This window comes from Spea bombifrons, chromosome 13 (genome assembly GCF_027358695.1).
Source record: "Spea bombifrons isolate aSpeBom1 chromosome 13, aSpeBom1.2.pri, whole genome shotgun sequence".
NCBI classification, from domain to species: Eukaryota; Metazoa; Chordata; class Amphibia; order Anura; family Pelobatidae; genus Spea; species Spea bombifrons.
Window position 1 is genome coordinate 20,952,497 of NC_071099.1, and position 17,502 is coordinate 20,969,998.

At 54.0% G+C, this 17,502-nt stretch overlaps 2 protein-coding genes across 3 annotated transcripts in view; both read right to left on the reverse strand.

Moving 5' to 3' along the window:
- Positions 1–1,354: 1,354 nt before the first annotated feature.
- On the reverse strand, positions 1,355–11,774 carry FAM20A (FAM20A golgi associated secretory pathway pseudokinase). Of its 2 annotated transcripts, XR_008346107.1 has the most exons (12): positions 11,364–11,774; positions 8,501–8,685; positions 8,196–8,246; positions 7,914–7,992; positions 7,710–7,802; positions 7,316–7,431; positions 6,699–6,879; positions 5,363–5,472; positions 2,727–2,808; positions 2,467–2,526; positions 1,506–2,150; positions 1,355–1,471 (listed from the first exon to the last, which is right to left on the reverse strand). XR_008346107.1 is itself a non-coding variant. In XM_053453351.1 (11 exons), exons 1-11 carry the CDS (start codon positions 11,684–11,686, stop codon positions 1,886–1,888), a joined length of 1,545 nt encoding a protein of 514 aa, XP_053309326.1. In that variant the 5' UTR covers positions 11,687–11,774; the 3' UTR covers positions 1,355–1,885. The 2 variants fall into 2 exon arrangements, 1 of the variants encoding a protein (XP_053309326.1); XM_053453351.1 differs by having other exon boundaries at positions 1,355–2,150.
- Positions 11,775–14,754: 2,980 nt separating this feature from the next.
- LOC128470947 (WD repeat-containing protein on Y chromosome-like) overlaps positions 14,755–17,502 on the reverse strand; it is a 15,801-nt gene continuing 13,053 nt past the window's right edge. The window contains exons 18-21 of the mRNA XM_053452796.1: positions 16,432–16,676; positions 15,631–15,734; positions 15,369–15,515; positions 14,755–14,881 (exon numbers count right to left, since the gene is read on the reverse strand). Coding sequence (XP_053308771.1) covers positions 14,774–14,881; positions 15,369–15,515; positions 15,631–15,734; positions 16,432–16,676 — 604 coding nt within the window. The 3' untranslated portion in view covers positions 14,755–14,773. The remainder of the gene's footprint in view (positions 14,882–15,368; positions 15,516–15,630; positions 15,735–16,431; positions 16,677–17,502) is intronic.

Below are 17,502 nucleotides of genomic sequence, written 5' to 3' on the forward strand. Positions count from 1 at the left end.
CTCATTATTGAACGAAGTCTCTGTGGCTGCTTCGCTCCGTGAAACGTAAGTGCTGTGCTCAATAGATTTTCCGTACCCGGGGGGACGTCGCTTGGTTTGTGGTGCACGGTGGGGGGCCGGGGGCAGCTTGTGATGGTGAAGCCGTTCCGTGTGTGTTTTCCATGCATTAGTCACGCTCTGCTGGCCACGCGTTTCGCACCTCCCTCTTGAGTGTATATAACATCACGGGAACCTGCCGGCCACAGCCCCCCCGCGGACCGGAAGGGGAAATTCCCCCTCCTGCCGGGACTGACCTGTCTCTGGGAGGCTTAGATCATATTACCCCCCCCCCCCCGTGATGGCCGCACCGAGCCGTGGCTTCCTGCCCCCGTCTCTGATTAATGCCCCAGGACAGGTTTTAAATGAAGTAATAAAGGATTTGTTTGTATCGGAGCGTTAGGAGCGTTCGGTCGGGTATAGATCGAGCTGGTGGGGCTGTTAAGGCCGGGGGGCTTTAAATCTGCCCCGTGTCTTTGTGTGTTTTTAAACTCCGTCGTTTCCCCCGCATCACTTCCCCGTTTTTATCAGCCACGCGTTCATCACTCACTGATTTCTATTTGTTGGGTTTTGTATGCAATCCAACTCTGGCCCGTTGTATAGATTGTCGCCCCCGCTAGCAGGTTTCACCCTTTCCCCGGCCGCCATTGCTGGAGTGTAGTGGCCTAGAGCGTCGCGGTGTAGTCACAAAGAGGACCATTTTTGTATCGTTATCTGACTATATGTCTCATTTACTGTACGTGCTCAAATATATAAATATATATATTCCTTTTGTTATAGATTTCTCCTAAAAAGCAGGTTGAGCAATAAAATGATTTTAATTCTTTGTCGGCGTCCTGGTGCCTTTTTTTTGTATGACGGGAGTTTCCTGGCCCAGAATCACTCAAATAATCGACGATTGTAAAGAGTAATTGCGTTGGTTGCCATGGTGATTGCTGCACTTTTTGCACACTGCCCAAGTGTGTACGTCTATTTGTGTAATATAAAGTAACGCCACTAGGTGGTGCTAAAGAGACACGTGGCTTCTGATTGGTATATGTAGAACTTGTGTGTAAGGATTAGGGTTACCGTGAATGCCGCCTCGTCAATCCGTGATCCCTCCCAGGGGGTAGATTAACATTTTTTGCCGAGATCCTGAAGGCATAATGTGGGCTGTTGTAAAATATTGAACTACCATTCCCATCATCCTCTACAGATCCACCTGATGGAAGACCATGGTGATTGGTCCTCCTCCTCCTCTGGTGGAGCTGCACACAAGCCCCCCCCCTCCGCTCCGCTCCCTAACCCTCCGAGTCGCTCTCAAAGTATAAAGACACCGTTTATATGTCAATCATCGCAGAATTTTATTAAAGTCCGCAAGGTTGATGATCCCGAGTTCCCCGACTCCCAGCTTAAGGCATCCGGCAGAAACAAACGCACTTTATGGTGGGACGACCTCTTATGTGTCTGAGGTCTCCAGGCAGTAGCACAGTCTTTGGCACGCGGGGGGTTAATATGGAGGTAAAGGGAATTTTTCATAAGAAAGCGATAATAAAGTATGGTGGGTGAGAAAAAGGCCCTCGGTGTTTGGGGTAACTAACAGTTCTTCCCGGCTGTGAGGGGCCGCAGCGCGTGGAAATCCAACCTGTTGAGAGGGTTTGTGGTCCCGTTTGCCGCAGGCTGTCCAGGGCAACTACAAGCGATTTCAGTAGCCGTCGGCACCGTAAACTCCCGTCGTCTCGGCCGACCGCAGCAGGGGGTCCCTCCACCGGTGAGTTTATAGACGGGGCGTACGTCCGCTCCTCGGTAAACACGGCCACGCGCTTCGCGTTTGTGCGCATGGCGTAAAGTCTCTCCTGTTCCTGCAGCTCTAGGTCCGCGCCGTTTCCGGTTGTGCGGTGGCCGGGGTCCGCGGTGCGCTCTTCTTTATTAACACCGCGCTCTCTCCGTGGATCCGCGCGCATTCATCCACCGCCCGTAGCACTTTCTGCAGCCGTCGGTCCAGCGCAAGCAAGTGCGGTTCCGTGAGGATCGGCAGCAGGCGGTCGCGGCTCAGAGACTCTCTCATGACATCGCTGAGCCGGTACTCGGGCAAAGCGAGGAGCTTCAGCCGTAACCAGGTCTCCTCTTTTATCCTTCGAAAAACAGGCAGGAAAAGGGTGAGTAGATACGCACCGACCCCGACCGACCCCAACCCCCCCCTCCATAAGCGCCCCGGGGCCACAAGCCTGGGCTCTTTATCGGGTACTAAATCACTGATTGGCCGGAGCGCTATTCCAGAAATAACTTCACTTCCCATCATCCTGGCACCGTCTGGCGTTAACCCCTTACTGCTCCATAGCACAGGACACTTTTGCAGCTGTAATTCATAGGTGCCAATGGCTCACGTTGTCTCAAACAGTCCCCACCTCGGCAAAGAACGCACCATCGGCTTCACGTCTGTTTACTCACCGGCAGCACTGGTACAGCGGGGCAAGTATGGTCAGTTCATCGTGGGAATGGCGGCCAAACCTAGAACACAGAATGACAGCACGGACACGGTTAGACGCGCTTGTGAGCACTTTCTGCGCTGCGGGAGACGACCAACCATCAGATTTCTAGCGCTGCGTTTAGGGGCCGCTCTGGAGAAAGGTAGACGGTTTGCTTTTTATTTATTGTTACCCAGGTTGGGGTATTACAGTTGGGGGATATTGTTGCGCAAGTCTAATTACCCTCGTGCGTTATCAATGTGGAGGAGGAATCCGTCATCTCCAAACTTGGTGAATATTTCGTAATGGTGCCGATCCATATTCCCTGAGATGGAAAAATACGTGATTTAAGGCTTGGGATAAAAGAAAATGTATTATGATAATGTGTTTTGTAACCAGTAATTCCTCCCCGGAATTCTGTAACATGGCGCTTAAGTGTGAGCACACGGGGCAGCCATTTTTCTGATGATCTGATGACCCCCGCGATAGTCTAACAAATGGGTTAACTTTCTATAATAGAGGCCGCCCTGCGTGTCAGGCAGGAACTCGATCCCAGAGGCCCCGACCGCATAACGAAAGCCAAGAGCGGGTTCCGTTACACCCAGAGCTGCCTTCAAACGGAAACACGCCGTATTTTTAGTAGGAAATTACTACGTATCAACGCGGCGTCCCACTTACATCCGATGTGAGACGGAACCGCGTGTGGCAAATAATGACAGAGATCGGCCAAAACGCTGCTTCGGACGTGAATATACATACATACACTATATACACGCCGACCAATATAATATACATACCATACATACAATATATACAATATAGACCTGTCTACTACTATAATATGCACACACATACATACGTACAATACACACAAATACATACACGTCTACTAATATACAGATACACGCATACATAATATGCATACCTACATACAATATATACACGCCTACTAATATATACATACATACAATATATACACGCCTACTAATATATATACATACATACATACATACAATATATACACGCCTACTAATATATACATACACGCCTACTAATATAAATACATACAATATATACACGCCTACTAATATATACATACATACAAGTTATACGCGCTTGCTAATATAATATATACAATATATACACGCCTACTAATATAATATAATGTATACACGCCTACTAATATAATATATACATACATACATACAACATATACACGCCTACTAATATTATACATACATACAAAATATACACGCCTACTAATATATAGATACATACATACAATATATACACGCCTACTAATATAATATAATGTATACACACCTATTAATATAAACATATACACGCCTACTAATATAATATATATATATATATATATACATACATACATACAACATATACATGCCTACTAATATTATACATACATACAAAATATACACGCCTACTAATATATAGATACATACATACAATATATACACGCCTACTAATATAACATATACATACATACATACAATATATACATATCTACTAATATAATATATACATACAACATATACACGCCTACTAATATAATATATACATAAAATATATACACGCCTACTAATATAATATATACATAAAATATATATACACACCTACTAATATAATATATATTATATACATACATACAATATATACACGCCTACTAATATAATATAATATATATTATATACATACATACAATATATACACGCCTACTAATATAATATATACATACATACAACATATACACGCCTACTAATATAATATATATTATATACATACATACAATATATACACACCTACTAATATAATAAATACACGCCTACTAATATAAAATATATTATATACATACATACAATATATACACGCCTACTAATATAATATATACATACCTATTAATATATTCATACATACAATATATACACGCCTACTAAAATAATATATACATACATATAATATATACACGCCTACTAATATAATATATACATACATACAATATATACACGTCTACTAATATAATATATATTATATACATACATACAATATATACACGCCTACTAATATAATATATACACACCTAGTAATATATAAATACAATATATACATGCCTACTAATATAATATAATGTATACACACCTATTACATACAATATATACATACCTACTAATATAATATTTATACATACATGCAATATATACATGCGTACCAATATAATACAGATACATACATGCATTAATATATTTATTATACACACACATTATATATGTGTGTGTGTGTGTGTGTGTGTGTGTGTGTGTATATAAATGCAATGCATACACATAATATATACATACACATACGTGTAATAGATACACATACCTTTATAGGTATATATACATACACATGTAATACAGACACAAGTATTAATATATTTATATAATATACACACACAATAATATATGCATACACACACGTGTAATACATACACACACACAATATATTTATAAAATATACTCACGCACGTAATAAAATAGTTATTTAATAGACACACGTAATGTATATACATACATTTACGGGTAATACAAACACACACGTAAAATAAACACACATTAATATATTTATAAAATATACACACACACGTAATGCACACACACGCCCTCCCGCTAACGTGTAATAACTACCAGCGCAGACAGCGATCCTGAGACCCGATTAACGCCTGCTTTGTAACTTAATGATTGGCCGCTGGTTTCTATGGTGATCAAATCTTTTAAAATGAACACTTGATCTGCCCCTCCCCATGATACACATTTACTGCTTCACCGCTCTGATTGGTCAAAAGTGAGCCAATCAGACTTTCTGATAAGCGGATCATGTCCTACCGATCAGGAAGTCGAAAATCGCCAGATCCACGATGTTCAGGAGCCGCGTTCCGTTGCTGTAGGGAGGAACTCGCTTCACCAACTCGCAGTACGAAGGGTTAATTTCCCATCTAAGGAACAAAGGGGTTAATTTAGTACATAACAAGGGCAAAGGGGGCAGATCGCAGCTGGGGAATCGTGGGAACAAAATAATTCACGTTTAGCACATGACACCTGACAGAGCTCTGCTATGGTGCAAATCGCGGGAGCATGCGCTCCGGAGCGGGGTATACGGCCACGGCCAGGAAAACGTGGGGTGTTTCACCACAACAACAAGTCACACCGCGTGCCATTCATCAGCATGCTGCCAATCAGTGAGCGGAACAGCAGAACTGGCCCGCCCCCTCCTCTGTTACAGCTTACGGGCCACGCCGCAACCTATCCCACCACCAACCGCCAGGTAACCGGCCACGCCGCAGCGTAACCTCTCCCCACCAACCGCCAGGTAACCGGCCTCACCGCCACCTAACCCACCGCCAACCTGCAGGTACCCGGCCACGCCGCAGCCTAACCTCTCCCCACCAACCACTAGGTAACCAGCCACTCTGCAAACTATCCCACCACCAACTGCCAGGTAACCGGCCACGCCGCAATCTATCCCACCACCGACCGCCAGGTAACCGGCCACGCCGCAGCGTAACCTCTCCCCACCAACCGCCAGGTAACCGGCCTCACCGCCACCTAACCCACCGCCAACCTGCAGGTACCCGGCCACGCCGCAGCCTAACCTCTCCCCACCAACCGCTAGGTAACTGGCCACGCCGCAAACTATCCCACCACCAACTGCCAGGTAACCGGCCACGCCGCAATCTATCCCACCACCAACTGCCAGGTAACCGGCCTCACCGCCACCTAACCCACCGGCAACCTGCAGGTACCCGGCCACGCCACAGTCTAACCCCTCCCCACCAACCGCTAGGTAACCGGCCTCACTGCAAACTACCCCACCACCAACTGCCAGGTAACCGACCTCACCGCCGCCTAACCCACCGCCAACCTGCAGGTACCCGGCCACGCCGCAACCTATCCCACCACCAACTGCTAGGTACAACCCACCAGCGGGTAACCGGCCACACATTGTTTTCAGGCAGTTCTTTAACAGATAATGGGTTAACTATCTGAGCATCGCATTAACCGTAAGTTACAGCGAAGGGTTAAAGTTCAGACTCCAGCTGCAGCATCTGGCGAGTGCGGAGTCGACGTGGACTCTGCACGATCCCCTCTGCATCTGGCTGGCGCCACGTAACGGTCTCCCCGAGCTCCCTGCGCAGCCACGTTCCCCTCCCGCCCGACTTACTCCTCTTTCCCGGTGAAAGTGTAGGACCTGATCCAGGGGTTGGGGACGGAGAGACGGGGGGCCACGTTTAGAGAGGGCAGGAAGGCGGAGAGCGAGCCCTCCAGCAGGTGCGGGTTCCCGCAGGCGGCGTATTCCGTCTTACACGCGTACAGGCACTTGGCGAAGAAACACACGTTGTTTGCTGGGGGGACAAACGTTCGAGAAATTCAGTGGGACAGCAGAGCCCAACCCCCTCCCCCACCCCAGAGCCTGAAACCCCTCACCCCAGAGCCCGACCCCTATGCAGCCGGACCACCGCAGAGCCCCACATAGCCGGATCCCTGTAGAGCCCCCCAGACGCAAACATTTCCAAAAAAAAGTACAAAAACCACTAAATATGGCATTCATAACACTTTGCAACTGGAGCTGTCACCATAGCAACCAGCAGCCACGCTCCTATTTTGCCGTTATAACAATTTTTATGACATTGTTTACATCTGCCCACCGCCCAGCTGCATCCCGTCCGAGGGGCCGCTCACCGGAATCACGGAGGGCAAATTACACTGGTTCTACTGCCCCACCAGCAACACCACGGGCTCTCGCTTACAGGGCCACGGGAGCCACGGGCAGCACGTTACCTGGTGACACGAAGAAAACTCCTTCCAGCTCGTCGTCGGTGGTCACCTGTAAGACGTCCCTCGTCAGGTTAACGAAGCGCCCGGCCACCGGAGGCACGCGCCGAAAATCAAGGACCCTGCGTTCCCAAAGGGGGGGGGGGTAATTATATGCAAGAAAAAGACAGGACACGGCGACCCACCGGCCACCGACATCTCAGACGCCTCCCCCGACGCGTTTCACCGGAAAACAGCCCATCACTCCGTATCCTAAAATGCGGAGAGCCCCCCGAATCCCCCCTGCAAATCCCACCCAAAAGGACCCCAGAAACCGGGTAAAGATATTGAATGACGTCATCAAACGCATCAGAATCCATTCACTTCGGGGGGGGCGCTGGGAACCCGGCGGCCGCCTTACCTGTCCAGGTGAAAAGCCGCGATCTCCGCGTTGTGCCGCTGATAATCCACGAAGTAAAAGAAGTCCTCGGGGGTCTCGTCCTCGCGGCTCTGCCTTAGAGTGGGGGTTACAAATGGTTAACAGGGTCTGCGCACTTTAAGTCATTTTGCTTGCATGAGCTCTGCTGGGCGGTCTTTCCCCGTACCCACTCTCCTTTCTAGGTACCTCATCGGCTTGAACATGGCTTTCCCAAAGTCTTGGAACCGCAGCACCAGCTTCAGGTGAGTTCCGCTCGGCTTCACGACTGCAAGCAAAGCAAGCGATTCAAAACGCGTCGGATTCCCGGCAGCCAATGGGAGGCCAAAGGGGCCAATTCTAACAGAAAATACAAGCTCTGCAGGGCCACACCCACACCGGGCCCCCGGAGCCCGTACCTTACATACAGCAGCGTCCACTCGTTATACAGCGAGGAGCGAGAGCGCCCACTCACTGGGTGAGGTCACTTACCTTGGCTGCAGTCACATTCTCCATTCAGAGCCTTCTCATCGGGAGAGTAATCTGCGGATACAGAAAGAAGCCGTCGGATTCCCACGCGTGGCGCTTACACGTCATTTAGCGGATCGGGCCTTAAACAACGAATCAGAATCCGGAGAGGAGACGCCACGCGCCCCACGGGCAGCCGGTTATTTACCCCACAGAGGAAGGGCAGCGGGTTCCGCCCCAGACCTACCCCCGGACCCAGAATCTTTAACCATTTCCCCGCCGTGGCGTGAACCTCTGGGGCAAAGCCACGATCGGGCAGCTGCTCTCACCGGCGCGGATTATGGGTGCGTCTCTCATGCGCTCCAGGAGTCCGTCCAGCGCGGGGCCGGATCGCGGGTAAAGAGCGTCCTTCCTGATCCCCAAATGGAACCGCAGCCACGGAGCGCGCGGGTCAAACGTGGCCGGCGGGAGGGAGACGGTCTGATTACCGGCAACGCGGCGTCCCCTCCGCCTCCTGCAAGACACAAAACCACACATCGTGACCGCCGAGATACCACGCCGAGAGACGGAGAGACCACGCCGAGAGACAGACGGAGAGACCACGCCGAGAGACAGACGGAGAGACCACGCGAGAGACAGACGGAGAGACCACGCGAGAGACAGACGGAGAGACCACGCCGAGAGACAGACGGAGAGACCACGCCGAGAGACAGACGGAGAGACCACGCCGAGAGACAGACGGAGAGACCACGCCGAGAGACAGACGGAGAGACCACGCGAGAGACAGACGGAGAGACCACGCGAGAGACAGACGGAGAGACCACGCGAGAGACAGACGGAGAGACCACGCGAGAGACAGACGGAGAGACCACGCGAGAGACAGACGGAGAGACCACGCGAGAGACAGACGGAGAGACCACGCGAGAGACAGACGGAGAGACCACGCCGAGAGACAGACGGAGAGACCACGCCGAGAGACAGACGGAGAGACCACGCGAGAGACAGACGGAGAGACCACGCGAGAGACAGACGGAGAGACCACGCGAGAGACAGACGGAGAGACCACGCGAGAGACAGACGGAGAGACCACGCGAGAGACAGACGGAGAGACCATGCCGAGAGACAGACGGACAGAGAGACCACACAGAGAGACAGACCGGGCTCCCATCACACGATTAGGACAGCAGCGGAGGGGTTAACAAGCATCACCCTGGGGTAGGGCAGTTAGCCATATTTGCCCCTATGACCCTGACACGGGGCAGGTTAACCCCCGGAGGTCGCAGCCTTATCAGTGTTTGTTTAAACTCAGTCAACAGCGATTGTCCCGGCCGTCCACAAACCGCTAGGACAGCCAGCACCACGCGAGAGCGGCGCCCCCCCCCCCGGGACAGCAGCAGTTAAAGGGTGAATGGAGTCACCTGAGGAGGAATAATGGATTGAGCAGATGCTGGCGGCTGGGCGGAGGTGGACGGTCCCCACCGCCACGGCTCTGGATTCCCACATTTTTGTTCCATGACTAAGCGTTCCTCCCGCTTCCGGCGAGTCTGAGAGAGCCGAGCGGACGGACACGAGACCCCGCGGCGGCCACGCGTGGGACGCAGACCTCCGGGGAGGAAAAACTCATTCTGAACCGAACTCGTCCGGGAGACACGAAAACGAGATTTCAGAGGGGAACCCTGCGCCGAGTATAAAGCATGTGACCCCGACACACGGACAGACGCGGGGGGCCCCGACACACGGAGAGACACGGGGGGCCCCGACACACGGACAGACGCAGGGGAGTGCTGGGGAGACGCCGGCTGGCACATTGCCCCGGGGCAAACATCGGCCCCCCTGAGGACCCTGTGACACCCAGACTCCAGTGGCCTGTAACTAACATGTTAATGCCGTGGGGCAGTACAATACAGGCAGTAATTAATATCCCCCCAGCATAGAGGGTCTGGGGTAATACCCCAGCGCGATGCCCCCAGTATGGGTAATACCCCAGCGCGATGCCCCCAGTCTGGGTAATACCCCAGCGTGATGCCCCCAGTCTGGGTAATACCCCAGCGTGATGCCCCCAGTCTGGGTAATACCCCAGCGCGATGCCCCCAGTCTGGGTAATACCCCAGCGCGATGCCCCCAGTCTGTGTTGTAAAAATTCTATGTTTTACAACGCGTTTTAAGTCATTTCGGGCGACTTTTACCTTTTTCTGGACAAATCTCTGACGCGAAATACCCAGCGGGAGAAAACTTACAACGATCCTGCCTCTCACTCTACACAAAAGAGACAGACAGAGAGAGCCGGGCACAGAGAGACAGAGAGACAGAGAGAGAGCCGGGCACAGAGAGACAGACAGAGAGAACCGGGCACAGAGAGACAGAGAGAGAGAGAGAGAGCCGGGCACAGAGAGAGAGAGAGAGCCGGGCACAGAGAGACAGAGAGAGAGAGAGAGCCGGTCACAGAGAGACAGAGAGAGAGAGAGCCGGGCACAGAGAGACAGAGAGAGAGAGAGCCGGGCACAGAGAGAGAGAGAGCCGGGCACAGAGAGACAGAGAGAGAGAGAGCCGGGCACAGAGAGAGAGAGAGCCGGGCACAGAGAGACAGAGAGAGAGAGAGCCGGGCACAGAGAGACAGAGAGAGAGAGAGCCGGGCACAGAGAGAGAGAGAGCCGGGCACAGAGAGACAGACAGAGAGAGCCGGGCACAGAGAGACAGAGAGAGAGAGAGAGCCGGGCACAGAGAGACAGACAGAGAGAGCCGGGCACAGAGAGACAGAGAGAGAGAGAGCCGGGCACAGAGAGACAGACAGAGAGAGAGCCGGGCACAGAGAGACAGACAGAGAGAGCCGGGCACAGAGAGACAGAGAGAGAGCCGGGCACAGAGAGACAGAGAGAGAGAGAGAGCCGGGCACAGAGAGACAGACAGAGAGAGCCGGGCACAGAGAGACAGACAGAGAGAGAGAGAGCCGGGCACAGAGAGACAGACAGAGAGAGAGAGCCGGGCACAGAGAGACAGAGAGAGAGAGAGAGCCGGGCACAGAGAGACAGACAGAGAGAGAGCCGGGCACAGAGAGACAGACAGAGAGAGAGCCGGGCACAGAGAGACAGACAGACAGCACCCCGCGTGCCTGGCACAGAGAGACAGACAGCACCCAGCGTGCCCGGCACAGACAGACAGACAGACAGCACCCAGCGTGCCCGCCGCACGTACCTGTTCAGGTTGGCCACCTTCCTCCTGTAGCTCTTTAGGGCTTCCTGGGGGTCCAGAAGCGGCTCCGGGGCTTCCGTGCCCTTTGCCCGGTACAGAGGGTGAGACAGAAGCTGCTGGAGTTTGGAGCCCGCGGCCCCCGCAGTGCCCTCCTGGAGCTGTGCGGCCGGAGAGGTGCTGTCTGTACTGGGAGTCGGATCACTGCATCCACAACTTCTTTTGAGTCTCAGCTGCAGCTCTGGCCACAGGTGGAAATAAACGTCGGCGGCCAGGAGGGCAGAGAGAGCGCAGACGAGGAGCAGCCGGTCCCGGCGGAGGAGCCCCATGGTAAAGGGGTAGGGGCCACACTCAGTGCGCGGTGTCCTCGGTCCAGGCGCTCGATGTGCCCCGAGAAGCTGTGTTGGGGCAGTTCAAGCGACTTCTGCTGTGTCGGCGTCTCTCTGTGTCTCCGTCTGTCTCTCTGAGTCGCTGTCTGTCTCTCTGTGTCTCCGTCTGTCTCTCTGAGTCGCTGTCTGTCTCTCTGAGTCGCTGTCTGTCTCTCTGAGTCGCTGTCTGTCTCTCTGAGTTGCTGTCTGTCTCTTTCTGTGTCGCTGTCTGTCTCTTTCTGTGTCGCTGTCTGTCTCTTTCTGTGTCGCTGTCTGTCTCTCTGAGTCTCCGTCTGTCTCTCTGAGTCTCCGTCTGTCTTTCTGAGTCTCCGTCTGTCTCTCTGAGTCTCCGTCTGTCACTCTGAGTCGCTGTCACTCTGTCACTGGGGGCTGTTTGCTCTGATGCTGGAGGTTAATGCCCCTCCCAGCCAGGTTAATGGGTGACACGTAGTGGGTGCTCTGCCCTTGACGATGACACAGAGAAGCTGGCACCAAGTGGGTGCTGCAGGACGGCACTGAGTGGGTGCTGCAGGACGGCACTGAGTGGGTGCTGCAGGTCGGTACGGAGTGGGTGCTGCAGGTCGGCACTGAGTGGGTGCTGCAGGACGGCACTGAGTGGGTGCTGCAGGTCGGTACGGAGTGGGTGCTGCAGGTCGGCACTGAGTGGGTGCTGGAGGTCGGCACAGAGTGGGTGCTGCAGGTCAGCACTGAGTGGGTGCTGCAGGTCGACACAGAGTGGGTGCTGCAGGTCGACACAGAGTGGGTGCTGCAGGACGGCACTGAGTGGGTGCTGGTGGTCGGCACTGAGTGGGTGCTGCAGGTCGGCACGGAGTGGGTGCTGCAGGTCAGCACTGAGTGGGTGCTGGAGGTCGGCACGGAGTGGGTGCTGCAGGTCGGCACAGAGTGGGTGCTGCAGGTCGGCACTGAGTGGGTGCTGCAGGTCGGCACGGAGTGGGTGCTGCAGGTCGGCACGGAGTGGGTGCTGCAGGTCGGTACTGAGTGGGTGCTGGAGGTCGGCACGGAGTGGGTGCTGCAGGTCTGCACGGAGTGGGTGCTGCAGGTGGGCACGGAGTGGGTGCTGGAGGTCGGCACGGAGTGGGTGCTGCAGGTCGGCACTGAGCGGGTGCTGGAGGTCGGCACGGAGTGGGTGCTGCAGGTCGGCACTGAGTGGGTGCTGCAGGTCGGCACGGAGTGGGTGCTGCAGGTCGGCACGGAGTGGGTGCTGCAGGTGGGCACGGAGTGGGTGCTGGAGGTCGGCACGGAGTGGGTGCTGCAGGTGGGCACGGAGTGGGTGCTGGAGGTCGGCACGGAGTGGGTGCTGGAGGTCGGGACACTTGGTGTGGGTCTCCTAAAGGTGATGAAGGGGATCTGTTGCAGGTGGCAGTCAGAGCGACCCTAGTGACTTCATCATGATGTGTGATGTCACGGATTGGCGGGGGGGGGTCGCTGCGGGGGGTCGGATCTCTGCTCCGTGTGCCGGTCCCTGCGTGTTCTGCCGACCCCACGGGCTCCACGCCGGCAGCTACCAACACGCAGCATGCACGGCTGCCTCCAACCCACTGCCCTGCCCCCTCCCGACTCTTTCATCACCCGTACCGGACATTATCTGCCCTCCCCCGCCGGCGTTGCCCCCCCCCCCCTTCTCCGGGCTCTGCGATAAGTTGTGCAATTGCAGTGACTGCAGGACACCCTTTCGCTGCCAGGGATCTATTCGGCTGAAGATATTTAACCCACGAGTGTCGGGAATCACCTGACTCCCAGGCTGGTGTTTTAGAGACACCTCCTGCCCCCTCCTGCCCCCTGACTCTATACAGAGGAGGAGAGAGAGAGGGTGAGACAGACAGGGACTGGAGACAGACAGACAGACAGACACTTCCCCCGTGTGCCCCGTCACTCACACCTGTGGAGGAGTCCCATGGTAAAGGGGTAGGTGCCACACACAGGGTGAGAAGCTGGGACTGGTGCCGTGCTGTATCCTGGCGCCGTGCATGGGTCGCTGGCATGGGTCGCGGGCATCGGTCGCCGGCATTGGGTCCCGGGCATTGTTCTTCTGGATGGGTCGCCGGCATTGGGTCCCGGGCATTGGTCTTCTGGATGGGTCCTGGGCATCGGTCACCGGCAAGTCCCTTCTGGGGTAGATCAGCTGATGGCCATTTAATTGCCCCCAGAGTACAAACCATCAGGGCAGACAGACGGCTGGGTTTACGGCAGGGGACAGGAGGACATTCCTGGTTCATTCATTGTGAAACGTGGCGGCAGGTTGGGGGTCACCGGCTGCCGGGAACACGGCCTCTAATCGCCAATTATAGAGAGTGGAGCGTTTTCAATCCCCCTTTTTGACACCGTGTGGGGCAAGTTACGGGGCATCTCATCTCCCGCCCCACAATCATCATCATCAGGAGAATCCAAGCAGAGCTGTACAGAGGGGGAGAATCCCAGCAGAGCTGTATAGAGGGGGGGATACCAGCAGAGCTGTATAGCGGGAGGGATCCCAGCAATGCTGTATAGAGAGGGGGGGATCCCAGCAGAGCTGTATAGAGGGGGAGGCTCCCAGCAGAGCTGTATAGCGGGGGGGATCCCAGCAGAGCTGTATAGAGGGGGGGATCCCAGCAGAGCTGTATAGAGGGGGGGGGATCCCAGCAGAGCTGTATAGCGGGGGGGATCCCAGCAGAGCTGTATAGAGGGGGGGATACCAGCAGAGCTGTATAGGGGCCACGCTGGCCTTTACCCGTGGGGCTCTCGGTCGTTCATTTATTTGAATGAATCTCTTCTGCTAGTTCTCTTCCCGGCAGCGTTTAATCTACGCGTTCATTAAAAGAACAAAGAGAGAGAAACGTTTATAAAACAGGAAATAATTTAAGAAAATTTTGGATAAAAAGTGCCGGAAATGCATAAAATTAAGGTGCGGAAATTTCTCAGCCAAGGACTTCGTCCAACTCTGCTGCCAGTTAAATATTCAAGGTAAGACCTCGTATGACACAGCCGGGCGGGGGCTTTGTCGGGGGCAGGGGCGGTGGCGGGCCGCGGCTCGGTTTTGGGACGCGGCTCCTATGAGGGTTTCCTCTCCCGCGTCTCCGAGTTGGTGCCCTCCACGCCAGAGCCAACACCTCTCCTCCACACCGGCAGGTTCCCGGGAAGGGCAAATTCCTCCATATCCTACAAAACATGAAGCGCATGGGTAGAAAAGGCCAGAGACCCCGGATGCCGCGGGGCGGAAAAACTGCCCAAGCGTTTGATGCTTTTCTCCAGGTGACGGATCCGCTTGGTGAATGAATCTCGATAGGCCATTAAGCTGTTTGTGGGAAAGCAGAAGAGGCGCGTATCCGGCGGGCGGCACAGGGTCTTACCGGCGTAGCCAATGCCTGGAACGTATCCGGTGGGCAGCACAGGGTCTTACCGGCGTAGCCAATGCCTGGAACGTATCCGGCGGGCGGCACAGGGTCTTACCGGCGTAGCCAATGCCTGGAACGTATCCGGCGGGTGGCACGGGGTCTTAGCTTGGGCGGCGTGGGGTCTTACCGGCGTAGCCAATGCCTGGAACGTATCCGGCGGGCGGCGCGTGGGTTCTTACCGGCGTAGCCAATGCCTGGAACGTATCCGGCGGGCGGCGCGGGGTCTTAGCTTGGGCAGCGCGGGGTCTTACCGGCATAGCCAAGGCCTGGAACGGGGAACAGAGCTGGCCGAAGCGGTGACATTTGTTGACGTCGATGTCGGGGGCCAGACGCCTGCGATCCTTTTTAGTTGTTGATATCTTGGTCAGTTCCTCTTGTACGCTCCTCCCTAAAATGCCCTGTACGGGGGCAGAAGGGGTATCGATCGGGTCAATAAGCAGCCGAGTTCGACTCCCGTCCCGTTATTTTTGCGTAATAAATATTATAAATAGCATTGTGTTCTCAGGTACTCACCGGTCTGCGAGGACCAGCGCCCGATTCCTGACTGATAACAGCCGTCACATTGCTGCCGAGCTCAGCCCGTCCCTCGCCCTCTCCAGACGGCGCCGCGGGCGTCTCTGCCAGGTAATAATTTGGGGTTTAGCCGTGGTGAGGGAACGAGGCCTGTTAATTACACGTCTGGGGCGCGATTATTAAACGGCGGCGCAGGAAACGCAGAGCTCTGAATTCTGCCGATAAGGTGTTTTCTTTTAAATAGCTGACGATGGGCGCTTTCCACCCGAGGGGCAATTACTGCACCCGAGGGGCAATTACTGAACCAGAGGTTTAAACATGAACAAAACGGGAAATTAAGCTGCCCTTTTTGCAAAAGAAAATAATAATAAATAACAATAATAAATATAATAATAATAATAAACAAACAGAAGAACCCTCTGGGCGATCACTCGCTGCCCGTCACATTTGTGGCACCCCCCCCGTTAAAGAGGCAGGAGAGCGTCGGGCAGGAGAGCGTCGGGCGCTCCTGGCAGAACCTCGCTCCACTAACCGGCGCGTTTCACGTACGAAGTGTGGGCACCAAACTACCGGTTTCTGTGACCAGCCCGATCCTGGGCTAAATAGTGTCCTGGCATAGCTAACAAGAGCAGACCGGTGGTTACAGAGGGAAAAGTGGCGACGGGTCTGATCTGCCGGCGGGGTCTGCGTGTCTCTCTTGCCATCGGGCACGTGGGGTGGGGGGGGAGTGACCCCGTAGCGAGGAGCATCTCATGTCCCACGAGCACCAACCAAAAAGTAACTTGTGGCGTGAGCTCTCACCCTCCTCTCCCCCGCGGCTCTCCATGCCCTCCTCTCCCCCGCGGCTCTGCATGTCCTCCTCTCCCCCGCGGCTCTCCATGCCCTCCTCTCCCCCGCGGCTCTCCATGCTCTCCTCTCCCCCGCGGCTCTCCATGCCCTTCTCTCCCTCGCGGCTCTCCATGCCCTCCTCTCCCTCGCGGCCCTCCATCCCCTCCACTCCATGTCGGCCCATCTCTGTTGGATTCCACCTCTCAGAGTCTGGTGTCCTGCGGAAACATAAAACATACAGATTAAGGGGTTCCCTGGTGTAAAACGGCCAAAAGTGCCAGTAACCCTTTGTGTACTGACTGCTACAGGACCAGGTCGGCCAATGAATGCTCCGATAGCGAGGAAATGCGGCGCCGGGCGGCACGAAATCCTCACCGAGCCAAACGCCGCAAAGAAACAAAGCGAGGATCCCGACACAATGTAGCAAAGCGTCCCCGGACCCGACACGTTCCGCACCGGGGGGGTCTCTGGGAGTGATCACTCGGCACTCAGTAACCGCTCGCAGGGAAGGATTAGCGAGATCCCAAACAGCCTCGGGGGTTCTGTGAGTAACTGCCCCGTCATGCGCATGTGGGTGATCCGCATCACACCAGGATGTGGGGTTAAGACAGGCCATGAATCACTCTGCGGCTCCACGCACGGCAGGCACAGGCGTGAACCTGATATTTACCTCTTCACGGCATAACATGAAGGCAGGGATTACCGCTGGGGCAGCTAGACAAACGTGAGGGAATTAAAAACAAAACAACCCCCCATTACACGCTGCCGGGTGACTCACGACATCGGCGCCTCGGTATAAAGCATGCGCTGTTTGCAAACCAAAAGCTTCATAAATAAAGCAAATATTGAAAGAAATATAATAATTCTAATGAATTCCGGGCGGATCGAGGGATTGGGGCGGATAGCGACAGATCAGTGAGGTGACCGCACCTAAATTCCTGGAGATTATCCCCAAAACGATGACTTCTACTTCTAGAACTTACTCCAGCTAGCGATCACCGGTACCCACCGCCCGTCACGTGTACACCAACGCCCGGGGGCACG

Bases quoted from the DNA above. Each gene is read 5' to 3' on its own strand.
- FAM20A (XM_053453351.1), bottom strand. From the start codon at position 11,686: ATGGGGCTCCTCCGCCGGGACCGGCTGCTCCTCGTCTGCGCTCTCTCT. The intron at 8,247-8,500 runs GTGAGAGCAGCT...CTGTATCCGCAG, and splicing joins CGCACCCATAATCCGCGCCG to ATTACTCTCCCGATGAGAAG. The intron at 2,809-5,362 runs GTAGGACATGAT...TTTCCATCTCAG, and splicing joins GATTTTCGACTTCCTGATCG to GGAATATGGATCGGCACCAT.